Here is a 25,198-nt window from a genome sequence, read left to right on the forward strand (position 1 = left end):
ATAGCTGGCTGAGGTATTCCTACTGAAATGACGTGATTACATATTGTCATTGCGACATGGCACCGAATCTCACGGGCGAAATCATATTCCGAGAGCTTTAGCTATGTCAAACTCATGATCAAATTCAAAACTTATATAATGAATGTTTTCATACGCAAAGCTTTGCATGTAAAATATATTTCCCATCTTTCACGCAAACATTTCAGTTCTATCATCCTACAATTGGTGGGGTTTTGCAAGCTGGATATGCCTAGCCTAACGCCATGATGGAGAATCTCGCATCATACCCCTAGTCGCGTCCAATCCCTGTTGCCACGCGACTTCGGAGGTCTTTCTTGTACACGGGGGTCATTTTTGGTTGCAAGTGACAGCGAAGTGGATTGATTTATTCAATCTAGCCAGCACCGAACGAGACTCGTCGGAAAGTGCCCGACATCGATCGTTATCGGTTCATGGTATTGGTCGAATTGAAAACTCGTTGCATACCAGTAGGAATACCTGCGGAGTCCCATAGTCCGTATGCCGGTGCGGTTCCGGCTACTGTCATACTGCGACGTGTTTGCGTGATTACAGGGCCCTGCAACTTGGGGATATACAGCGATACATAAGAAACCCCTAAGATCTTGGACTTGATGCTTCGAGGGGACTTATCCTGCCGTCTGTCGATCCTCACAAAGAAGCTGGAAAGCAACCATGGCGGTTTACGATGAACAGCGTCCGGCAAATGGCTCAGAGTCTATCGCCGAACACTCTGCAGGCAGTGACCCTGATATATTCAGACCAACGAAGGAAAACCTATGGATTCGCTTTATGAGTCTGATCGGATGGTACCCGTCCGCCATGCCAAGCGAGGAAAAGCTAGTGGTGTTGAAGTTGGACCTATCGATCCTCATATTCGGCTGTCTATCATTCTTCACGAAATATCTGGATCAGCAGTCTCTAACCAATGCCTACGTGAGGTAAGCTCATACCAATGCTTCATCGGTATGAAAGCTCTCTGATTTTTGATCACCAGTGGGATGAGGGAAGAAATTGGGATGTGGGGCAACGAGCTGAACTACATCACTGCGACCTTCTGGGCATCTTACTGTGGCGCTATGATTCCGGCTTGTTATTTCCTCACAAAATATCCCGCAAATCTCGTACTGCCTTCGCTTGAGCTTGGTTGGGGACTCGCGACGCTGGGTTTAGCGTTTGTCAAGAATGTCGAGGCCATATATGCTCTACGCTTCTTCGTTGGACTCTTCGAATGCTGCTCCTTCACTGGGACGATCTACGTGATTGGTTCGTGGTACAAGAAAACTGAAGTGGCACGAAGAATCGCCCTATTCTTCATTTCGTCGCCATTGGGAACGATGTTCGCCGGCTATCTGCAGGCAGCTGCGTATACAAACCTCAGCGGAGTGCATGGGATGTCAGGGTGGAGGTATGCAACCAGAGTGTTTCTTCTGCAGATGACATACTCATGCCAACGACCAACATAGGTGGCTTTTCATTATCGACGGCATTATTACCCTCGGAATCGCATTCTTGTAAGAGCAGCATCTGAATTTGGCTGCTATCTCACGTACTGATCTCTCACAGTGGTTTCGTCATCTTTCCCGATGTTCCATCTCGCAAGAACCCCTTCACTCTTACGGACGCCGACTTCAAGATTGCACAGAAGAGAGTAGAAGGCTCAAGTACCCCACCTCAGCTCCAGCTATCAGCAAGCATTTTCAAGCGGGTGCTTGGCCGGTGGCATTTCTATGCGTTCGTCACCTTGTGGACCCTGTTTGACATGAACTTCGTTCCTGGAGGACAGCCGTTTTCGCTCTATCTCCGTGCGAAGAGCCCAAAGCTCTACTCCATCGTTCAGGTCAACACCCTGCCGACAATCACGTCTGCAATTATGATAGTTGCTGCCCTCATTGCCGGAATAGCGGCGGACCGACTCGGCGAGTTTTGGATTCCAGCTTTCGTAACAACAATCCCCGTGTTCGTTGGAATGATACTACTTAACGTCTGGAACGTGGGCGAGAGTGGTAGGCTAGCCGCTTTCATGCTGCAAGGGTTTATTGCTCGTAAGTTTTCCCAACGGTATCGTTCCGCCGCGAGACTCTAACATTTGTACACAGCACTGTCTCCCATGGGGATGGGCTGGGCCACCACCATCATGTCAAACGATGCAGAGGAGCGCGCAGTAGTAACAGCAAGCATGAACGCAATAGGGCAGGGTATCATGGCTGGAGCACAAGTCGCGCTTTTCCCAGCGACAGGTGCCCCGCGATGGATACTTGGGTTCCGCAGTAGTCTAGGCACGACCGTTGCGCAGCTATTCATGATTCTCCTTATACTTTATCTTAGCAGGAGGGAGACAAAAAGTCGCCGTCTTGCACAAGATATACCAGTAGTTGAGCAGGAGCACTACGAAACACGGGAGACTAAGGTTTGATCCGGATCACTGGCCGAGGTAGGAAATATCCATTCCTTTTGCTCATTCTGGGCAGAGTTTATTGACAATGAAAACTCCGCGGAGTAGATGATTCAATTCAGTGCAATAAATGAGAGTCCTGCCATAAAGAAATAGCCGAAGTCAACCGATACCATGTTAGTTTGCTTTCATCTTGAACATCTCGGCAAACTGTGTCTCTCCAGAGATGAGAGATCCCGGGGTATCGAACTCGAGAAGTCTTCCATCTCCCAACAGGGCAACCTTGTCGTAGTGGGTGACGTGCTTGAGCCTGTGCATTACGGCAAGAACTGTGCAGTCGCTGAAATCAGAATCAACGATATCCTGCATTATTGCTTCTGTCTCACTGTCCACACTTGAGGAAATGTCAGTAACTGCATGATGACATTTTTCTCGTCAGAGCACTTACCTGCTCATTGCCTCATCCAATATCAAAACTTTTGATTGTCGTAGCATTGCTCTGGCCAAGCAGAGAAGTTGCTTCTGGCCAGCTGACCACGCGTTGACGTTCATTTCTGCATCCAAACCACCCTGATCTTGTACGAGTGACCAAACGCCAACTCTTCCAAGTGCTTCAACGAACCTGTCGTCATCTACGCTATTTCCGTAAGGATTGAGGTTGAAGCGAATAGTCCCAGGCATCAAGAATGGATCCTGGGGAATGACGTTGATGGATGCGCGCAGCTCGGATTGCAGCAGGGTCGAGACATTAACCCCGTCAATGTCAATCCTTCCTTCTTTCATGTCTGTCATTTGCAGCAAAGTCATGATCAAGGAGGTTTTGCCACTTCCAGACCGGCCACAAATCGCTACATGCTGGCCGCCTCCGATATCTAGCGACAGTTTCTTGAGAACAGGTGAAGCGTCAGACCTACCAAGGGGTTAGCTGTACCATTACATCAAATCGAGTCAAGAGGCTACAAGTAGTTCTTACCCATAAGACGCCACAACGTCCGAAAACGTCACAGCTCCGGTTTGCGGCCAATTCACTGGCGGTGTCCATCTTCCAGCCGCCGACTCAATTTCAGTGTCCGAGACGAATCGTCTCACTCTAGCGACCGCACCGATGCTGGACTCCAGCTTTGTCCAGCTTTGAATGAGACGAGCCAACACCTCGCTGAAGCCAATGATCATAACGAGGCTGACACCGACGCTTCCAGCGCTAAACTTGTAGTGCCACGTTACGACGATGACAACCAGAATCACTGCTAGGACGGCTACGATCAGGTTGAGAACAAAAGTGAGCCACGCCTGGATACAGCCCTGGGTGTAGTTAGGTCTCTGCGATTGGTCAACATGCTCGTAATTGCGCTCTTGATACTGTTCTTGCCACCCAAAGGCCCGAATTGTAGCCACTCCGGCCACCGACTCGGAAAAGTGGGTGTAAAGAGGTGCTTTCGCTTCAATACCGAGGAGACGGACTTGCCGCGATGTCTGGAGATAGAAGCGTTGCAGGAAGTAGAGTATGGCGCAGAGGAATGGTAGTGTAGCTCCAAGATACTGGGAGAACACGACCAAGATGATAACCTTAGCGAGTATTGTAACGCCGGCTATGAGAAACTATAGTTAGTTGACAGCTTCTGTGGAAGGCGTCTCTGATCCTTACTTGATGTATAGTTCAACAAGTTTGATGGTAAGTCCATGTCCAGCAACTGCATATCCTCACTAAATCTACGAACAGGTCAGGTACTGTCAAGTCCGATCTACCGACTGAACCCATACCTGTTCAATATCTCTCCATTATCTGTCTTGGAGAAGAAAGCAAATGTTGCGCTGTACCCGTGAAATTAGTAGCCGCATACATAGTCATGGGAATCGTGAAAAGGCCGACTGACGAAACAGTAGTCTGAAGAAGGTCCGAATGCAATTTCAATGCTGTGTTAGATATGATGTCGATGAATGCGAACCAGGCGGCGATTGAGGAACTAAGTGTTCCCAAAACCCCGAACAAGGCATAGATACCCATGAAATATCCGACGTCCTGGTTTGCATTAGAAGAATTTGACTCGGACCACCATTTGACCCAAACGGCTAAGTGCCATGAGTCAGCTATTTGTGCCTCGTGTCTAGCTGTGTTGCTTCGAGAAGACTTACTGGAGAATTCCGAAAAGAAAGACCATGATGTGACAGCTGCCGTGTACATGACAATAGCCTTCCAGCCTGCGCTTTTCAAGTAGTAAAGGTAAACTGCCTTCTCGCCGTTCTTCCGTCTGATATCCGTGTGCTTCTGTTCTCTAGGATTCTCCATTTCAGATGTTTCTCCCTGGTGTTTCTCAGAAACCTCAGGGTCAACAGAGGATGCGGAATCATTGGCAACATCTTCGTCAGGGGATAACATGAGCCCGAGCTTGCTGACGTAGCCTTGAGCTTGCACCAGGTCCATGGGGTTGCCTACTTCTTGCACTCTGCCACCGTCCAGCGAGATTATGATATCGGCTAGGCCCATGATCCTGTCTAGATGCCTGTTAGAGTATGCTGCACTGCATGGACAAAGCGACCTACGGCTGTGAGTTGCAATAATAACGGACGCGCGCTGTCTCCGTAAAAGTCCGTCACGTCCAATCAAACAGGTTGAGACATGGTGCGCAGTGCGTGCATCCATCCCACTGAAGATATCGTCCAGAATAATGATGCGCTTTCGAGCATAGATTGCCCTTGCCAAGGCCTAGATGCTAGATGTCAGCGCATGGCCAGTGGCAGGCGAGAAGATCCCTTGCTTGTCAATAATACTCACAATGCGCTGCTTTTGGCCGCCACTGAGGTTGCCGCCTTGACTACCGACAAGAGTGAAGTCGCCCATCTTCAAGGCTTGAAAATCGGGTTCAAGCCCGCATGCAAGCGCAACGGTGTCATACCATTTTTCTTCGTAGGCCGAGACACCGAGAATGTTCTGTCGAATTGTTCCATTCTCTAGCCATGGAGTTTGCGAGCAGTATGCGATCTCTTCATTGGAGCCTCTTTCATCTCCACATCTGTTCATCATCGGTGACGTTCTGATCATGTTGCCCAGCATGGCGCTGAGGAGGTTTGACTTGCCGCTTCCGACAGGCCCCACAATGGCCGTGACAGTGTTGGGCTGGATTTGAACGTTGATTTCATGAAGTAGACTCTGCTCTTCCTTCCAACCAAAGCTTTCACCGCTGAAAGACAAAATAGGTTCTTGAGGGGAATGGCTGGACTGTGGTAGCTCTCTAGGCCCTTTCCTCGCTGGTAAAGCTGTCTGGGAACTTGAGGAAGATGGGTTGACAGGCTGATCTTCGGTCTTCTTTGGAGAGCTGTAATTACAGAAATCCTGGATGCGATCGAAGCAGGATAACGATTGAACGACCATGGGCAGAATCTGAATGAAGGCGACAACCGGTGTAGTTAGCAAAGATATTAAAGCAATTGATGTGAATGCCTGCGCCGGCAACAGGGTATCGTTCTTCCAGTAGACGGAGATGATGACGTAGATACCGAAGGTCACGATAGGGGCGAGATTGATTGGGCTCAGGGCTAAGCTTTCGGGTCAGCGACAACTACTGAAAAAGGGTGTGTGAGTCTTACAAAGCAATAATGTCGCTACCAACAACTTCCTGAAAGACTTCGAGGTCTCGATCTCGTCGGTGCGGTGATTCTGGACCGTGTTCGACATGACTTGAGTGAGTCCTAGCATCTTTACAGCTTTCATCTCACTAAGCATTGTCGTGGTCACTCGAAGGCGCTCTTGTATCTTTTCAATCCAGTGCTTTTGAGCTGTGTTCGTGGCCACTGATACCTTGGACATCGCGGCAATGAAGACTGAGCCCCATTGGTCAGCACTGCTGGGTTGAAAACCGAAAGTTTTTGTCTACTCACCCAGAACCAATATGATTGGAGCAAGGCACGCAAGTGAGAGCTGAAGCCCGAGAAGCCAGCTTGCAATGATGATATCAAGCAATGAGCTCCAGAGCAAGTGAAATACAGACATTGACATGTGAATGCGCTCTACGTCAGTGCCCATAAGGGCAACCGCAGTTATGTCGCCCGTGTCCGCCTCTCGAGTGTTGATTGCCTGCTGATAAATGAGTGCAACCAGTCCTCCGCGTAATCTCGTTGTGAAGCGCAAATTGTGATACTGGAATATTGAGTTGCTGACAGCAATGCCCAGGTAAACCAGAGCCCATGCGCCGATGAGCCCTTTACCGAAGTTGGCATCAGGCTTCTCTTGGCCGACGAAGCTCACAGTGGTGTTGATGAGAAAAGGCTGGGCGAACGTGAACACTGAGAGACATAGTCGCGGTATGACTGGGGAAAGAAAGGACAAGAAGTAACTCTTGATGCACGCTCGCAGTAGACTGTTCTTTCTCTGCTGGTCATCTGGTTTCATGGCTTAGCAAAGTTTCCGGAAGCTTTCGGGTCATACGACAGCTAAATCTTAATCGTACTTACTGCTGTTCCAAGCGATAGACAGATCGCGATGCAGATGGCGGCTTTCCAGAACGATATCAAGGTTAGGCAAATCCACGAGAGAAAGCACTCTGGAGTATCCAAGTGAGAAGGTATGTGCCAGCCACCAAAAGCAAGTCCTCGCCCAGAAGCCGCTGGTCTGTTCAGGAGTCGGGAGTTTGCTGTACGATATCTCGGGCTCTGACAGTCTTTTCTTCGATTCGATCGACTCCAGAATGAGGAAGGCGGTCGTCAACACCAAAACAGCCGTCGCGAGAGCCGGAATAGGGCCTCGTTGATCTAGTAGCCATGTTGTCCGAACACGCGCAATACCAATTATGGTTGACGCGGAAAGATATATGCTGAGCAAAGTTGACGGTCGAGGCGAGCGTTGATGAGTCAGAAGAGAAATTGGAACGATGGTGAGGATGGCGATGAGAACCAAAACATCAGCGGCAACCGATGCAGATGTCTGGAAATGGGGGGTTTGCGATCGCAGGGCTAGAAAGGCGATGTGCGAAGCCAGAAGTGCAGCTAGGACCACCTTTGAAAATCAATATGCAAACGACGGTGGTGATGGACAGGCGCGCAAGCGCGAGGCATTGAAGGCACATACTAGTTTGGCAACCAGAAGCCAAGAACGGATTGCGAAGAGGGTCGGTTGGCGAAGCAAATGAACGATTCGCGTTGGCGCGAGGAGGATAAACACAGCGGACGGAATGCAAGCAAAAAGGATGTCCTCAAACTGCAGTGTGAAGTCGAAGGAACGACATTCTGGATGGACGCGGGGTCCAAAAGACTGGTCGCTCAGCGACGGACAGGACATCGCTGCTAGGTTCAAGTCTGTGTTGTTTTAGAACAGTTGTCAAATCAGAAAAAGACCAGTGCAGGTTACGCAGTTCTTATCAGGAACTTCTGAGACCTTACTCCTGAACTTCGTGTTCCGTGACGCGTGCCATGTTGCCTTGCGGCACAGCAGTGTGCTGACAGTGGTTCCGGGCAGGTCTACAGATAAGGGTCGAGACCGCCTAGTTTTCCTGTGTACTTAATTACTCTTATCGAAGACAACGACGATGGTAGCGAAGACGACGACGACGATAGCAGCAACAAGGATAACTACGACAGTAAGGTAGAGTACACGACCACAGGAGAAGTAGTCACTCTAGCACAGGAAAAATAGGCAATCTCTGAGAGGCAATGGTTAGCCGTGAATGCGGGCGTTCTCCTGACGAAGTAGAGATTATTCGCGACCGCAGTAACAAATTTGCTGGAATCGTTGTATCAGCATGCAAATGTCTCGACCTTCTCGAAAAGGAAATCTGGTTGAGTTTAGTCATTGTTGCTTAGTTGATTATCCTTGTATAGAGGCTGCGTTGCGGCGAAGCAAGCTATCTTCGGGAAGGCCAATCCGAATTGTCATGCACGTGGAATATTACCCGAGCTTCGGACGAAATTTACTGCTTTCTGGCTAGCCGAATAATCAACCAACTGCTTTCTGAGAAGTCGCACTCTTATTATGACAAGATTTCATCATCATCGGACTCCGTTTGATGGCAATGGAAGTGCGCACAACTAGTTGACAGTGAACATGTTGTGAAGCAGTCTGTCGGTTAAACGTGGTGAAGGTAGCATTTCGCAAAGCACCAGCGCGAAGCCGCCTTGCAATACGGGAAATAAAAAACTGCATATTATTCAGGCATAGCATGCCTGAACGTCAGAAACAGGAGATGGAAAACAAGGCCAGCGCGATTTCGTGCCGTCTTTAGTGGCTGACAGTGAAGTTCAATGGCCTTGAGTATCAAGACATAAATTGCGTTTTCCGCAAACATTGGGTTTCCATCGGCAATGAGCGTGTGGATTTATGGACTATGGTCAGTTACCGCACACATTGAACACTCCTCCTCTCTTCAGAGTAGTCATTTCGTAAATCACATGAATTGCATATAGCAGATGATCTTCGATACGAAGTTCGGCCGATTCATGCATCAACTGGGCAAAGAAAGGCATTGGTGTACGAAGCAATCTAATCCATTCTGGTCACGTCGGATAAGAACAAATCTGACATTCCGGTTTATCCATACTATAAGCTAGCATGATTTGGGCTCAGCCACATCGATTTCCCGAGCTCCATAATACGACCATGGGTGTCTCCAATGAGCTGAGAGGTCACAGACGACGTCGTTCGTAATTTCATGTTAACGAGCGGCGTTGCGGATGTTCGTGTTCGTCCGCATGTGGGTTTTACCCGATTTCAGAACCCGAACTTCGGCTACATCGAGCATATAAAAGCCCATGGACATTCCAATACTTGCTTGCAGTCGGTGAAATCTACAACAGCTGAGTTTGTTCCATCCAAGGCTAAACACATTCGACAAAAGCACGATCAACGTATTTCGCCAACGTCTTTCAGTTTCAACTTGGATCTTTTCTACCTGTATTTCAGATTCCTACCAATATGAAAACCGCTGCACTGTGTCTTTCGATGCTTAGCGGACTGGCCATTGCCTCCATACAGCCCCAAACATATGTCATACCTACGGGGCAGTTCAATGGCACTACAGCAGCGGACAGTATTATTGGCCTTTCAGCATTTGATGGTCCTCACATCGCGGTCAACAATGGGTCGGCTTACCAGTGGTGGTATTTTGACGCCGTGTCTCATAACGCAGATGCCCTCCTCGTCGCGCAGTTCTATCCGGGGTGGTTTCCCGAGTCGAGCGCAGTCCTACTCCAGATTCTTTGGCCTAACGGAACATTATTTCCTTTCACCCCTATTCCCGTTGGAGACCTTCAGCTGAGCACTGTCGGTGATGGGTCGCAAGGCGTTGTGGATGATGGAGCGATGACTTGGTTTGGATCTTCTGACCTGGGAGTCTATCATCTCACGTTAGACATGCCACAAGTTGGTATATCGGGAAAGATCACCATGCGCTCCCGTGCTCCCGCTCACGTCGCATGTGGGCTCAACACTCCTGGAGGTTCCTTCAACTTCGCCCCATATCTCTCCTGGGCCAACACCATCCCAGATTCGCACGCCACCGTCAACTTAACCATCAACGGAACTGATCTCTCTTTCTCTGGCTCTGGATATCATGATCAGGTATTTCTCCAAGTCTCCTTGTTGAGAGGTTTGCTCTGACAACATGCCTATACAGAACTGGGGCACAGCAGGTTTCCAGAATAACCTGCACCAATGGTACTGGGGCCATTCGAACGTCGGCAGATACTCATTGGTATTCTTCTATCATCTTGATGAGTCGTTGAATGTAACATCTAGCGTTTATCTCGCTGAAGATGGCAACCTGTCACGGGCTAGAGCCCGGATTGATATCTCCGGCTTTGCCGGAGCAGTCTCCGAGATCCGGCTCCGTTGGACCCACTATTCTGCCGGGGTACACCGCCTAACCCGGTCTGCTTCACCGCTGTTAGGCGCCTATCCCTGTAAAGTCTCTTCTTCCTTCTTCAGCTTAGAATAGTCAATCGACGGCACCTCTACGTTGAACAAGCCTAGGGGCCAGCCCCTTACACAACCCAGTCATTTCTGCCTGTTCGGCTGTCAAAGTTAGTCCTCAGGGACCTGGGACTGCAGTCCCACTGGAACCCGGATCAGCCGTGGAAAGTTGGAAGATTGAGATCGACAACCAGCTTGATGGTAAATACGTATTTCATATGGAGAAACTCACTTCGACAACTCCTGGTGAGAGTGTGTACTCACGATGGATCGGGCTCACAACTGGAGGACGGGTTGGAGACGCCAATTCCACGGGTGCTGGAGTTATTGAGATGATGAACAACCCGGCCATACTGTGAAGAGATTATTGAGACATCTTGACAGAGTTGTCGGCAGTGATAGAATAGGAACCCACCTGTAATTATATACGTAGGCGCCTACTTGTCTAAGAACTAGATTAACACATGTCATCATAATCCGATTTTCCAGGACTATCAGAAAGCATTTTTTTAGGAATAGTATGAAAGACCACCTACTGTTCCTTCGCGTACGCGATTTGGTTTCGAGAGCACCTAATCTTCCTGTATCTGCGCGGCTATATTTCCTGCATTCTTAAATACCCCGACCTTATCGAAGGCGATAGGAGTAACGACGACGACGACATTGATAATAACAACGATAACTACGGCGACGATAGAAGCGACGACAACGACGGTGAGGTGGAGTGTAGCCACAGGAAAAATAGGCGACCTCTTGATTTCCTATGCACTTAGATAAGTTCAAGCTTATGCTTGAAACGATCCATCGGTTGTATTGATAAGGACACCCTGGGTGCCAGAGGCAGTGATGGAGACTAAAGCAAAGCCCTCAGTGAGCGACGTCGCGTTACGACAGCAAAATCCGGGTAATTTCCAGTGTATTCACACCGCAACGCCTGGTAATCTTTTGGCCTTCGTAAATCATTTGACGTGGACTAGTGTAACTTGTACACAAATGCTGGGAATCGTCAATTTCATTTAACCTAGGGCTTCTATGTGCTCTCGATCAAACATTGCGCCGACTCTCTACCGTCACCACTAATGTAAGATGCAATCGAATAGTATGGCATACTCCCGAAGATTGCCGATGAACGTACAATGACTTTATGTCTTGAATCAAATCACCCCGGCTTCATTTCAGAAAGCGTATATCTACGTGTGCTTCTATGTCAACCCGAACCCAGCCGACTAGCTAGCGATGCAGTAGTGTGTGAAAAATGTCAAACATTATTTGTTAGATAAGGTACCATACAACATCCTTCTAAAGTTCGACAACTTGGGCGTTTGGTGGCATTCTAAGACCGTCTGGGCTTGAAGTATGTCCACAAAGGCGGCTTGTCCCAAAAGAAGAACACCTTCTGATTCGCCGCCCATTCCCGGCTTTGAGGCTCGAGCTCCAGGTCGAAATTCCAAATAATGCGAGCAAGAATCAGACGCATCTCAGCGTAAGCAAGACTAAAGAAAAAAAGAAGAGAGTCAGCAAACCGAAGCATGGATCAAGGTAGCCAGCAGGCTAGCGGGCGGTCTTAGCAATACTTACTTCATGCCCAGACAATTCCGAGGACCGTATGAAAAAGGTTGGTGCATGTGTTTAGCGTCATTTTCAAAGCGTTTGTCGTCCAACCATCGCTCAGGAATGAAGGAGTCGGGGTAAAGAAACTTGGTCGGGTCGTGATAAAGGGCGTATTGCCAGATACCCAAAGTCGTCTACGACTTGTCAGTAAATGACCCGCATCAAATTGCAAATCAGCTGCACAAAACTCACGCCTCCGGGGATATGTTCTCCTGCGACCTGCGCTCCACTGCGAGGAGTTGATCGTGGCAGGGAAATGGCTACAGCTGGATGGACGCGCATAGCTTCCTTTAGAACAGCAAGCATGTAGGGCAGGTTCTGGACACTATTGACGTCGATCTCATCTTCGCTCTTGAAAGCCGACCGGACCTCATCATTCAACTTTTGAAGTGCTTCAGGATGAGTGGCAAGGAAGTAGGTCGTTGCAGCGAGTGTTGTGGCTGTGGTTTCAGAACCGGCCGTAGTGAGAAGAACGCTGTTGTCTCGCAATTCAATCGGCGTCAAGGTCTGCGTTGATGGGGTTAGTGGAAGAGAATTACGTTCCAGTCCATGGTAATTACTGACATGCTCTTTGCCGCCTTTAAGCATCGCTTGTACGAAGTCGGGACGGTCAGTACCCAGACTAAGTCTCTTTTTTAAGCTTTCCTCGGCAAATTGCTGGCTCGTTCGGCGTTGGGTAGCGACGTTCTTTGGGATGAAAAGCATGAAGTACAGAGGTGCCAGAATCGAAAAGAAGGGCAAGTCGCTGATTGCCTGGATAGCGGGGATGATTTTCATCGAGTCGAAGAAGCTTTCAACCCACGGATGAGACGCAGAAGTGCGCAGACAGCCGAAAGATTCGCCAAACGCCAAGTCTCCAATGATATCAAATGTTGTCCATTCGAACCATTTCGATGCATCGATAGGCCGCGACCCATTCTCTCCGTGCTCACGGAGGCGTTCCATGAAAAGATCGATATAGGTGTTGATGAGTGGTTGCTGCTCGGCCATGGCACGAGCCGAGAATCCGTGGGATAGCAAACGTCGCAACGGCCCGTGTCGTTCGCGTGAAGCTGAGATCAGACTTTTGTCTAGGTCCTCATTGCCGTACTTGGGATCCTTGCCATTTTCCTCCTGATCGCGCTTCAAATGTCCGCAGACATCCTTCCACACATCTGAGTGTGCAAACGCTAGTTCGTTGGGCCCTACTCGGACAATATCGCCATAGCGCTTATGGAGTTCAAGAATCTTAACGTGAGAGAGCCCGCGGAGAACACTGAGCGCAGCAGGGAGGGGTGTAGCCGCCCACAACTTAGGGCCAGGGAACCGACGCAATGGGTGGAAGAAGAGGTTGTATACGACTACCGACGCGCCATACACCAGAAGCTTGGGTGCCAGATTGTAAGTGCAAGGTCTGTGAAGTTGGGGCAAATGAACTTACGAGGATGGCTGCAAGGGAACCGAACCCCAGCGAAGACGGAATGATACCGCCTAGAATGAACTTCATCGTGATTTACTTTGATCTTGCCGCTGACACTGAGAAGTCCTCTGACCAAGACATACAGCTTAGCACAGCGGATTGGGACGAAATATCTAAACGGTGATGGCTGCTCTTTGTACTCATTGTCAACGACCACAAAATAAAGTTGTATCAGCTGCATTTACTCCAAGACCATCTATCAGGGGTCGATTGCCGTTGAGAAATCGTGAGTAATCGGTGGGGAACCAATCCGACGCCCGATTCTATCGGGGCTCGGGCCGGACGAAAGCCCCGGCCCTCGGGATGCTCACTTCCTAATCCATTCTCATCCCGAGTTCTGCAACACAAGATGGCAGCAGCCATCCCATGTTGACACTTTCACCCAATCAGATGGTCGTCATTACTCCGCTCGAAGATCAAAACATATGCGGTGCAACTAGCTCCTGTCCCCGTTTCAGTGCCGTCGTCGTATGGCCCCGTACAGATAGCAAGGCCCCGCACCGCTTGATTGGCATGCACAGGCCGTAACTCGTCCCAGTGATCGTCGCCTATGGTTTGGAGAAGCTAATGCGATATAGCGGCACGGGTAGATCATTGAAATCCGTCGGAAACGTCTCTTCTACGCGGGGAAACGGGAAGTGCATTGCTGCCGGCAGCTAATGCACCGCGTAGTACGATGGGCCGCCGCAAAACCCGATATACGGCTCCTCCCCCGCGTCCTTGAACCATCTCGAACCAGAATTCTTTCGCTTCTCTATTGCTTATTAACTTTGAGTCTCCGGTCTTCGATCGCTCTGAAGTGCTATCCGTGACCATGGAACTTTCAGGGCTTCTACACTTTTTTCTCAGGGCAGGGGAAACGTCGCCTATGATCTGCTCGTCAGCTCTTGCAACTCAACCACTCTCAAGACGCCAGTAGCCAAAGCTGCAACGCCAGGGATGTCTCTATTGCTTCTCTCTCCCCCATATTCCCAGCCTTCACGCCAACTCGTCATTTGCGACCCTAACGAACAGACTTGAGGGTTCGCATGGCAATGCCACAATCGCAAGCTCGATACCGAAGAAAAGAGATGACCCGCAACCCTTAGTGAGTATCAATGTCTCCTTAGCCATCTCTGTCTCGGACCGAGCCCCATAGAGCATTTAAGATGGTTTATAGTGCGGATTGGGCTTACCTTGATGCCTTGCTCCTGATGACCGACGAGTTGCGGAGAGTTCGTCGTGTCCTGCAGTACTGATCCTGCGCACATGACATCCTGAACCGCTCAGGCAGCCGCGTTGCTCCCGAAGCTGAGCTATCCATAGCCAACTGCGAATACCAGCGGGACGTCTCCCGGAGCAGCAACGAGTTCAAGTGCCAGACTTACCACTATTACTTTGATATACCGACTGTCTGCCACGGGGCGACTTTATCAGAGACTTCAATCAGACCGCATCTTGCCAAAACACTGTCATATCCTCATGCTTGCGAATAGTCTTCAATCGAGTGGACGATAACAGCGAAGGAGCAGGGACTCGACGCTGAAGACTCAAAAGTAGCGATGCCAATATTCTACTTGGGGATAGTCGGGTGACTCGAGAACAAGTGTTCTCGTCGTGCAGTACGCCTTCCTCGTGCGGGCGCGGCGACGCATCACCTTAACGGACGACGCGACAGTGGGTTTGAGCCTAGAGCAGATTGCCAGCTCGGACTTTGTAGACGTTGCGGACGGTATCAAGGCGCTCTTGCGAGAGACGGCATCTGGACCTGACGAGGTTTTGGTCGACGAGCGAGTCGAAATCGCGTGAATCCTGCGCAATCAAAGCCGGAGTAGTCGCAGAACGAGGACCTGCTGGCTCATATGAATTTCATCAGCTCTCGATAAAAGTCTGCATGCTTCAAAACATGGCTGTCCGGTATGTCGATTGAAGGGCTAGTCTCATGCCTTGGTCTGTATGCGTTTCCTTAGCTTTCTTATTTGGACAGGGCGCTTGACATCATGATCGGCGTTGGTTCCATGTTTCACTACCCACATCGACCGTGTCCATCCCAGCTTTTGGAGATGTATCTTGGCAGCCAACCAACAGCTGTGAGTAGAATAAGAGGGCGGTGTGTATTAATGACGTCGGCGCAAATCTCGTGATTGGGATTTTGTTGGCAGAGGCGTTGCTCGCCTGACCTTTTTAACATGGGATTTAGCCGTCTCTCTGCTCATATCTCCACCACTTTAAGGGTTTAGGTCCGAACAAATTGAATCACAATGCCTCCAAATATCGCAGCTTGGGCAACAGAAGAACGTAGTAGCTGTCTTCGCGCAGGGGAGGCTGCGCTGCGTCATCCAACAACTGACGATGTCCTGATCAGAACCATGGCTGTCGCAATCAACCCCGTTGACGGCGCCATCCAGAAGAACGCTTTATTCCCCAGGACGTACCCGGCCATACTTGTTATGGACCTGGCCGGGGTGGTTGAGGAGGTGGGCTCAAACGTCACCCACGTCAAACCCGGAGATCGGGTACTAGGACTTGCAACCTCCCTCCGCACAGATGATAATGTGAACAGCGCCTTTCAAGCTTATGCTTTGATTCCTTCGGATTGCGTATCTGCGATTCCAGAAACGTTATCTTTTGAACAGGCAGCTGTGCTTCCCCTCGCCATCGCAACGGCAGCCCTTGGGCTTTTCGGAAAGGGGGAATTGGGCCTACAGCTGCCTTCTGTCGAATCCCATCACACTGGGCAAGTGGTCCTTGTATGGGGAGGGGCGACGAGTGTTGGGGGCGTTGCCATCCAACTTGCGAAGATGGCAGGCTATGAAGTCTTTTCAACAGCTTCCCCAAAGAATCACGAGAATATCAAGAATCTCGGAGCGACAAAGCTGTTTGACTACAAATCGTCCTCAATCGAGGAAGACATTGTCGTCTCTCTCCAGGGAAAGACACTTGCTGGGGTTTACGAGGCTAGTGGGATGGAAGCTGCCATGTGCAGCTGCGCACGCATTATATTGGGCGCGTCTGAACGTGTGTCCAGCTGCGTGGCTTGCGTCAGAGCGCCGCCATCAACGGCGCCGCAGGGCTTGGACATGAAGTCCTTCTTAGCAACAGACATTGTCGACTCTGACTTGTGCAAGACAATATTTGTTGAGTTCTTGCCGAAGGCCCTGAAGTGCGGAAGATTCAAGGCTGTGCCGGAAGCGAACGTGGTTGGTTCAGGCTTAGAGGCGATCCAGAGTGGAATCGATCTTTTGGAACAGGGCGTGTCATTTCAGAAGATTGTTGTCGCTCTTGGTTCGTAGAGTGAAAAGCGTGTTGACCCTGCAAGTGCAGTATCTCGCTGTTCGTTGTGGAACAGATATACCTATGTACGAAGATCGTTGGAATTGTTCTCATGTGGCGTTCTTAAATATTGAACACCCGCAGGAAGATCATGAACCTTCCGGGGATACGCTTTCAAAGTTTGTCGTCTACAGGCGTCTGCCACGCCACCAAGGTCTCAACGAAGACAAAATATAGTCATAAAAGAATGTGTGCGCTCCTACATAGATCCCAATCCTTCCCAAGTCAATATACTCATCGTTGTGTCCAACGGCCGCTCCTGATGATGGCTGAGCATTCTCAACGGTGGATGCAACTCCACAGCGCCACACTTGGAAACCTCGCTCTCAAGCACATCACTCTTCCTTCTTCCCACGACGCCGGCACGAGCTATGTTCACAATAACTTGCGGACGGAGCTAGGACTGGACGACATGGTGTTGACCCAGACGCGATCAATCCTTGACCAACTCAATCTCGGCGTCCGTTACCTCGACATTCGTCCGGTCCTTACCTCAAAGAGCGGCACTCAAGATGCTCCTTCCTGGCACTGCGGCCACTACACCAACGTCGGCAACGCTGTTGGGGTCCAGGGTGCAAGTTGCGTTCCCATCCAGAAAGTCGTTGATGACATCAACACGTTCACCAGAAAGAATCCGGAACTAGTCGTCATCCATATTAAGCGGACTCGGAGAATTCACATATCCCCAGCAACGCCCAGCGATCCATTGGGAGGCAAGTCTACCGAGAGAGAGCCCACGCAACGCGAGTGGGAGGATTTCTTTGGGCTTCTAAACCGGCTGGAAAATCTGTACACCGTTGAAAGTCCTGGGGCCTCGAAGCATGCATACCTCCACGATCTCCCCCTGAAGCACTTCATTGGAAATGGCAAACCCGCTGTAATTGGACTTATTCAAGGGGATCAACAACACAGTCATCGTTTACGGTGGCAAAAGGATTACAAACCAAACGGTGCTAGACGCTGTCCAAAAGGCAATTGAACATGGTAAACCTTTCCATGTCTCCGGCGAGAGCTTGGGGGGTGTCGTGAACAACCGGAAACGCAAATCTGCGGCCATTCTCTATCGCCACCGAGGTCTTTTGAAAGCGAGATGGGCACCGGAGTCTCAAGCCCTTCGTTTTGATACGGATATCACGGAAGCACACTGCGAGAAGCACGACGTAATGTCCCAGTCGTTATATAATGCTTTACTGCCCAAGATTTTCAGTGGCCGCAAATGGAAGTTCTCTAAAGACTTTCTCAGCCACAGTGAAAAAGCCTCTGGACTTTGTAAGAGTATGCACATTCAATTGAGGACGGCAGGTGGTAAACTGGAAGGGGTGAAAGCCAAGAAGGGTGAGATTGTGGATTTTGCGAAGTTTGGACCCAGTAAAATCTGAAGACTTTGACTGTTTTCTTCGGTTTAAGGCTTCAATACAGTTACGATAGATGTGATACAGAATCATTCGCTACTAGAAGAAGGTTGTTTATACAATAGACTGGCTGCTAGTAGATCTGTGCCAAATCAAATGTGTTTGAATATCATAGCCGCATGAGAAAGGTTCACCTCTATAATAACAGTGAAGCCCCGTCCACGCTAAGTAAGAAACTTGAATCAACAAGAATGCAACCCCCCGCAGCTATTATGCTATCGCCAAAGGTCTGTGAAGGAAGGCGAATATGTGCGAAGAAAGGCCAGGTAAGAGAAAGGTTGCGATCCGAACACGCTGCTAAACTTACAGAGCAGACAGTTTAAGTGCACTAAGAATCAACACCAAGTCAGCAAGTATTAAACCCCAAAGTCAGGCAACTATCGTGCTTACGCTGTAGTAAGGAAGCTCTGTCTTCCAGTAGTAGGACTTGCAGCCGCCATTGGTGTTGGTGACACACTGAAGTCACATCAAAGTCAGTATCATCACTGTAGGAATTTACGAGGGCTAACTTACACCCCATCCCCCACTGCTGCCATACTGGCCCGTGTTCCAGGTCAACTTTTGGTTAGAATAGCAGGGGCTTGCAGCCTGTCTCGCCTCGATAGGGGCAGCTGCATCAGCAGAGGCGGCAGTCGCAGAAGCTGCGAGCGAAGCAAAGACGAGGATTGCATTGAGGAATCGCATCGTTGGGAATTGAATGTTTTGTCGTGTGAATGTGTTTTAGTCGGGCAAGATATTCAGCTAAGTGTGTTAACCAACTGGGAGGAAACATCAATTATTATACAGTTGAGTTCAGTTGGTTAGACAGCGCCGAAATCGGGAGGTGAATAGAAGTCCGAATCTCGTCAAGAATACGAAGAAAGTCTAAATAATGAGCCTCATCTCCCAGTTTCACATAGGGGGCGAGATCCATTCTCTTTACGGGAGGCTCGGGTTACCAAAGCACCAAAGAATTCTCTTCCGTGGCTGGATCGATTGTGAACAATGGCCAACGCTTGGACTACCTTTCGGCGATTGGATGATATAACGCAGGAAGGCAAGGGTATGGCAAGCGCGGGAAGTGAAGGCACTATTGACGATGTGGGCGGTATGGGGATGGCGGCGCTGGCAGGCGTGGAAGGTCCTCGCTCCAGTACGTGTAGTCTTGCCAGAGACGATGGCCTTAGCGTCCACAGCGGCTTGTATTGTTTTGCAGGTTTTTCATTGCTACATGTATTGACTCTGGTCAAAGGGGGAGTAATCGCCCGCTCCAATGGGTCTGAATCCATCCCACCGGGAATTGGCGTCCCATGGATATATAGATGGTGTCATGCGAATGAAAGGGACGAGTCAGTGCCGGCGGTCATCTTACCCTCCGCAGTCTCTATCAAAGAGTTACCAAAGTGGATAAAGGCAGACGACTTGAAGGTTGTTTTTTCTAGTATCGACTGTGAATGGCGGCCATATCAGGAGATGAAACAGGGGAAAGAAATTATTAAACTACGCACGTGTTAACAGACTCGCGTCCACATTTAACATATGCTACTTCACAAACAGTTACCAGTACCAGTGTTCTGTGTAGTACGCCCAGTGCTGTGGCGTCGGCTTTGGCGATAGGTGACAGCGAGGAGCCGGGGGGCAACTTTGTCCCGGCGCACCCACATCGGGGACAGCGGAGAAGAGGAATGGCCGTGGGCCGATGGTCGCGATGGGGCATTGTGTTCCCATGCCGACCTTGGGTTATTGAGCTGAATTTACGTTTCCGGTGACAAGACTGAAGTGGTGAATGGATACATGAAGGAAGTTGATCAGAGTGGAAGAGCCGTAAGAAATGGGTGGGTAAGTCTTTAACAGGGGAATTTCAGATTGAAGTCTCACCTCGAAATGTATATGGCTTCACGTTTTTGGGGTCAGTAGAGATTGTGGTGCGTCGATTTGTACCATCCCTCTGGCGGTGCCTTACAGACGTGCTGCGACTTCAACGGAATAGTGTGATCACGCGAGTGTTGCCATCCGGGCGGATACTTCTAGCTAACCGGGCGGAGGAACGACGACAACAACAACAACAATAGCAATAGCAACGATAGGAACAGAGAGAGGGATAGAATATTCCAAACAGTACGATGATTCAAGTTTGAGAGGAACCCTAATCAAGCGATAGTGGTGTAAGGGGTAATTGTTTATGTGATAGATAACCTTGAAAACTAGACTCTCTGATGAATTCCATCATGATACTAATCCTAACAGTACATTGAATACAAATGAAATCTATAATCGACAGTGACCGCCCTGGTATCTCAAACTAAGCCATCAACGCCGATATCCCCAATTCCACAAACGAGTGTTGTCCGTCATCGTCTCTCAGCGACCGCCGTTGACCTTCTTGCCCTGCTGCTCAGCCTGCATAGCGTTCATGCCCGCATTGAGCTTACCAAACTGCCACTCGGGGAGGGTAATGCCAGTCTGCTCGTTGATGGTCGTCATCAAAGGCGGCAGCATCTGGTAAATGTTCCTCATCGTGTCGACCCCAGAGTTGCCGCCACCCTCGCCTGACTGAGACCCCGTGTTCCACACGCTGATCTTGGGCTCCAGACCGCGGATCGCCGAGGCGTTCGCCTTCGCCAGCTCGACGTAGGTGCCCTTCTCGATCATCAGGTACTGCATCAGACCCGCCGGGCCGCCGAAGGCCTGCGCCATCTTGCCGTACGCCTCCGCCATCGCGGACAGACCCTCGGCCTTCTTGAGCGACACCGCGAGGTCCGCGTCGGCCGCCAGCTGCGTCGCGTACTGTGCCGCCTCGGCGTCGAGCTTGTTCTTCTCGAACCGCGCCTTCGCATCCGCCTCGATCCCGTACGCGCCGGCCTCCGCCTCGCGCTTGTTCTTCTCCGCGCGCGCCCGCGCGTCCGCCTCGACGGCGTACGCCTCCGCATCCGTCTGCTGCTGCCGCGCCTCGCGCTCAATCGTCGCCTTGACGACGTCCCGCGCACGCAGGCGCTCGATCTCCGCCGCCGCGCGCTTCACCTCGACCTCCTTCTTCAAGTCCTCGTCCTTGCTCTCGAGCGCGCGCTGCGCCTGCACGCGGGCAATGTCGACGTCGCGCGTCAGCGACGCCTGGCGCGTGTCGAGGTTCGCCTCGGCCGTGGCGCGCTCAATGTCGCGCTCCGTCTTCTGCACGGCGGTCTCGGCGTTGATCTTTGCAATCTCGCGGTCCTGCTCGCCCTTGCGCTGGGCCTCGCCGACGTTTCCGCGCAGCTGCGCCTCGGCAACGTCGATGCGGGCCTGGTTGGTCGCGCCCTCGTGGGCCTTGCGCGAGAGCGACTCGAAGTAGATGCTGTTGGGCGCGTCCTTGAGCTCCTTGACGTTGGCGTTGTAGATGACGAGGCCGAACTGGGAGAGCTCGGACTGGATGTTCTTGAAGATGCGGCGCTTGAAGACCTCGCGCTCGGTGAAGATCTCCTCCATGGTCATGCTGGAGACGAGCACGCGCACCTCGCCCTCGATGACGCCCTTGACGATGTTCTCGAGGTGCAGCATGGAGCCGCCCTTCTTGTCGGCGGCCTCGGCGAGGAGCATGGCGTACTTCATGAGGGCGTCGCCGCGGTCCTCGCGGGTGTTGGCGGGGATGGAGTCGTGGTCGTTGCTGTGGACGGAGCTGTCGTTGTTGTTGCTGTTGCTGCCGTGGTAGAGGTGCTGAGCGTTTGCGCCGCGGGAGTTGACGTCCGGGCCGACGGTGAAGACGACGGGCAGCAGGAATTGCAGCTTCTCCTTGGTCATGGCCTGCAGGCTCATGGCGTAGTCGTGGGGCTGGACGGAGAAGCGCATGCAGCGCTGGAAGGGCCAAACCCATGTTGCCTTGGTGATCTTGACCGTCTTCACGGACATACCCGTGATGGCCAAGTACTCATCGGGGGCAGCGATTCTGTACGACATCTTGGCGGTGTTTGTATGTGTTTTGATAGATGCGGATGGGGTATGAAAGATGAAGAATGATTAAGTAATTGCTTTGCTGGCTGAGATTAAAGGGAGAAGATTGGGGGTGCAACTGATGTTATATAGATAGTTGTCGTTGAGGTCTATCGGAGAACCCGAAGAGTAAGGGTGGCGGGGTGACGAGAAGGTTTACTTATGCTTTGGATGAGCCGATGAGGTGTTGATGGCGTTCGTTCTAACACGGAGTAATTTACAACCCTTGATAACGAAGGAGGGTATGTTGGGATATCTGAGGATAATGTTACACTTGTGTGACACGAAAGAGCAAACATTGTAGATGGCTCTCCTCCTTTTTATGTATGCTCGGTCTGTTCGCGTTTCTGATATGTCAACGTTTAGGAGTCATAGGCACGACGGCAGATCGCGAGGCATTCTTGCAGGAGCGAAAGCCAATCGTTGAGCCTCGTGTAACACTACCAAGGGCCATGCCGAAGAGGGGACAGCAGCAAACGGCGCGTAGGAGCTATCCAAGCGGGTGTGTGGCGGAGCTTAGGAAGGGCTGAAATGGTCTTGGTATGTCACTTGGAATGCGCCCAAGGTATGAAGATGAATAGACTATGCTAGACAACCCCTCTTCTTCGCTCTATCGAGGTCACGTTATCTTTTCCGACATCATCAAGTGTTCGGCCACCTCCGAACTCATGAATTATTTTCAGAAGCTCCTGTATATTCATGGTATTCATCACCCCAAAAACCACTTCATGTCATCAGTGGCGCCTAGAGTAAGTCATATGATCCTGGTCCAAGCTCCCTTCGCCTTCCAGAAGCCTTCCTAAACGGCTGCCTAGTGGCTTGGGGTGTGGGTCTGTGGGGGGATAAGACGGCGATCATTCCGCCCGACTCACACTTCTAGGGCACGTTGATGTATTCTCCCATTGAGGCCCGCAACATAGGATCATACTTCGATGAACCGCTGCTTTCATGTAGATGAGCATCTCAGCCTCAAAATCAGGGTTCTTTAGTATGCACAGGGTCTACCAGATAAGATTTTGCCCCATAGGAATATTCCATGGGCAATCACAGTCGCATTCATGGATCCCCGAGTTCCAATCCGCTCACCGAGGAACGCCTCAGCTGAACAATCCCAATCAATTCCAGACTTACATCATGCCAAAGCATCTGCACTTCTGATCTCGCAGAGAAATCCCTCAGGCTAGACAGCATCACCCACGATAAATCACTCAGCTAACCCCCAGATCAACATTCTCGGGCTCTCGCGTCTCACAACGCAACCCGACCCAATCGGCACCGAAGCCCGCATCCGGGGACCGAACCGGAGGCGGAGTCAGGCGTGGGCCTCAAAAATCGGTCACCTGTCTCCGGAATGCTGGAAGCGAAAAGGGGGTCCCCGCGCTGGTTACACAGCAATCGGGCGACGCTAGTTCCAAGGGGCACCTCAATCAGGCTCATTGCGCGAGTGGACAATTCGATCAGAGTCGTAGTCATCCTGATTCCCGGTGCCACAACTGTCCAATAACCCCCGACTTAGCGTGTTCGCCCAGACGCCCCGCCATAACCGGTCCATGTCGCACAATCCCCCAGGGACAGTCAGGATCAACGGCACAGCAAACCCAAGGCTCGGTCGGCTATGAGCTGAGGGGGCGCAGCCTCACGCCATCTTCTTAGTCTCCGGCCACTGTATTTCCCTCATTTCCATTGCCCAGCGCACCTCATTCTTCACCAAACGACCCTGATAGAGTCGGAGAAATCATTTAGATCGTCCGGACCCAGCCTCATAAAGTATAATTCCCGCTCATCGCCGTCGGCCGAGTTCGCACTCACGTGAACACTCTGTCTTCGGAGGCGAAATAATCCTATTGTGGCTGCATGCAAGTTCATCCTGTGATAGGACGAGGCATACTGGGTGGCGTTTTCCACTGGGGCTGACACAAGGCAGCTCATCTCGTGATCTCCATCCATTCATGAACAACCTCTCTGGCGTTCTTCACCAACCAGTTATCGTTCTTTTGTCACACAGCGTTATTTCCAGGCATCTACAGCCCATCAAGGCTTCAAACGAAAAGACCGTGTATCCTTGCCTTTCTTACCAATTATAGTCAGACCAACAGCAACCTGACACTATCGTCACCAAGTTATCATCACAGGCATCAACACCACATCATCAACAGCCTCACCCAACCAAATATCCTCAATAACCTCACCTACCTATCATCAACCGCTCCCCACCAGCAACAACATACCCAAAAATACCAAAATGTCTAAACAACCACCCTCCTACGACCTCGACAACGACCCCTCCGACCCTCCCCCCTCCTACACATTCACCCTCACCTCCCCCTCTGCTTCTTCCTTCTCACAACAACTCCCCCAAACCCTCTCCTCCCTCACCTCCCTCCTCCGCACAACCCAAGCCCAACAATCCGCCCTCGCCTCCCACAAAACAATAACCCTCCTGCCCCTCCTCACCCCGCACCTCACCGCCCTCCTCACAACCCTCGCAACATCCCCCTCCCCGCCGCCCCTCGCCGAGCTCGTCTTCGTCCCCGCCGCCGCCGTCGACCCCCGCTGGAGCATCGCCTCCGAGACAAACGAAGTCGTCCAGGTCATCCGCGTCTCTCCCGCAGATGTAAAGGAATCCCCCTCAAAATCGGGACAAACCCCCACAACAGGCCCCTCCTCATCCTCATCCTCCCTCCGCGAACCCTCCTCCTCCTCCTCTCTCCGGCCCAACCCGCCCGCCGCCTTCGACGAATGGGGCCGCTGGTCCGACTCCTCCTCCTCCCCCGAAACCAGCCGCGAGGAAGAGTGGTGGTGGGCCGACGAGGACATGGCGCGCCGCCTCGCGCGGCAGCTGCAGCCCGAGCCTCGGCTCGACCGCACCGTCGTGCGGCAGGTCGTGGAGCAGGTCATCCAGGAGAAGAAGAAGGCGCGGGGGTGGGGGCTGTTCAGGGGGGGCTCGTCATCCGAGGCGGTCGCAAGTTCGTCGTCGTCATCGGCACCGCCGCCGGACGTCAGCATGGCAAGGCAGCAGCAGCAGCAGGATGAGGATGTAAGCATGACGGTGCGCTCGGAGGAGGTGACCTTTCGCAGGGAGAACGAGCTGGGGATCTGGGAGAGCATGAGGGGGTGGGGCATCGTGGCGCGCGTTAGGATTCGCAGGTGAC

At 51.2% G+C, this 25,198-nt stretch overlaps 8 protein-coding genes across 8 annotated transcripts; 4 read left to right on the plus strand and 4 right to left on the minus strand.

Moving 5' to 3' along the window:
- Window positions 1-693: 693 nt before the first annotated feature.
- SEO1-7 (putative transporter SEO1) lies at window positions 694-2,434 on the plus strand (the record flags this gene model as incomplete). The annotated part of the gene is made up of 5 exons (XM_032037667.1): window positions 694-959; window positions 1,016-1,426; window positions 1,485-1,532; window positions 1,585-2,063; window positions 2,118-2,434. The coding sequence occupies 5 exons, from the start codon at window positions 694-696 to the stop codon at window positions 2,432-2,434; spliced, it is 1,521 nt and encodes a 506-aa protein (XP_031883518.1).
- Window positions 2,435-2,590: 156 nt separating this feature from the next.
- On the minus strand, window positions 2,591-7,685 carry atnG-12 (ABC transporter atnG; the record flags this gene model as incomplete). Its single annotated transcript, XM_032037666.1, has 13 exons — window positions 2,591-2,807; window positions 2,862-3,323; window positions 3,387-4,002; window positions 4,059-4,123; window positions 4,175-4,225; window positions 4,288-4,483; window positions 4,547-4,906; window positions 4,955-5,117; window positions 5,187-5,947; window positions 5,999-6,232; window positions 6,290-6,790; window positions 6,863-7,403; window positions 7,476-7,685. The coding sequence occupies 13 exons, from the start codon at window positions 7,683-7,685 to the stop codon at window positions 2,591-2,593; spliced, it is 4,377 nt and encodes a 1,458-aa protein (XP_031883517.1).
- A 1,629-nt stretch (window positions 7,686-9,314) lies between these two features.
- asqI-1 (Tyrosinase family protein asqI) lies at window positions 9,315-10,335 on the plus strand (the record flags this gene model as incomplete). Its single annotated transcript, XM_032037665.2, has 2 exons — window positions 9,315-9,959; window positions 10,015-10,335. 2 exons carry the CDS (start codon window positions 9,315-9,317, stop codon window positions 10,333-10,335), a joined length of 966 nt encoding a protein of 321 aa, XP_031883474.2.
- Window positions 10,336-11,643: 1,308 nt separating this feature from the next.
- Window positions 11,644-13,407, minus strand: CGGC5_v009008 (Trichothecene C-15 hydroxylase; the record flags this gene model as incomplete). The annotated part of the gene is made up of 5 exons (XM_032037664.1): window positions 11,644-11,803; window positions 11,889-12,055; window positions 12,114-12,428; window positions 12,486-13,286; window positions 13,342-13,407. The coding sequence occupies 5 exons, from the start codon at window positions 13,405-13,407 to the stop codon at window positions 11,644-11,646; spliced, it is 1,509 nt and encodes a 502-aa protein (XP_031883473.1).
- A 2,321-nt stretch (window positions 13,408-15,728) lies between these two features.
- On the plus strand, window positions 15,729-16,652 carry azaJ-2 (Dehydrogenase azaJ; the record flags this gene model as incomplete). The annotated part of the gene is made up of 1 exon (XM_032037663.1): window positions 15,729-16,652. The coding sequence occupies one exon, from the start codon at window positions 15,729-15,731 to the stop codon at window positions 16,650-16,652; it is 924 nt and encodes a 307-aa protein (XP_031883478.1).
- Window positions 16,653-18,473: 1,821 nt separating this feature from the next.
- On the minus strand, window positions 18,474-18,788 carry CGGC5_v009010 (uncharacterized protein; the record flags this gene model as incomplete). The annotated part of the gene is made up of 2 exons (XM_032037661.2): window positions 18,474-18,560; window positions 18,618-18,788. 2 exons carry the CDS (start codon window positions 18,786-18,788, stop codon window positions 18,474-18,476), a joined length of 258 nt encoding a protein of 85 aa, XP_031883476.2.
- A 1,656-nt stretch (window positions 18,789-20,444) lies between these two features.
- FLOT1 (Flotillin-like protein 1) lies at window positions 20,445-22,013 on the minus strand (the record flags this gene model as incomplete). The annotated part of the gene is made up of 1 exon (XM_032037660.1): window positions 20,445-22,013. The coding sequence occupies one exon, from the start codon at window positions 22,011-22,013 to the stop codon at window positions 20,445-20,447; it is 1,569 nt and encodes a 522-aa protein (XP_031883475.1).
- A 2,275-nt stretch (window positions 22,014-24,288) lies between these two features.
- On the plus strand, window positions 24,289-25,197 carry CGGC5_v009012 (uncharacterized protein; the record flags this gene model as incomplete). Its single annotated transcript, XM_032037658.2, has 1 exon — window positions 24,289-25,197. One exon carries the CDS (start codon window positions 24,289-24,291, stop codon window positions 25,195-25,197), a length of 909 nt encoding a protein of 302 aa, XP_031883644.2.
- Window position 25,198: the final 1 nt, after the last annotated feature.

The sequence above is a fragment of the Colletotrichum fructicola genome (assembly GCF_000319635.2).
Source record: "Colletotrichum fructicola Nara gc5 chromosome Unknown KSG_Nara_v1_contig05, whole genome shotgun sequence".
Taxonomy (NCBI): domain Eukaryota; kingdom Fungi; phylum Ascomycota; class Sordariomycetes; order Glomerellales; family Glomerellaceae; genus Colletotrichum; species Colletotrichum fructicola.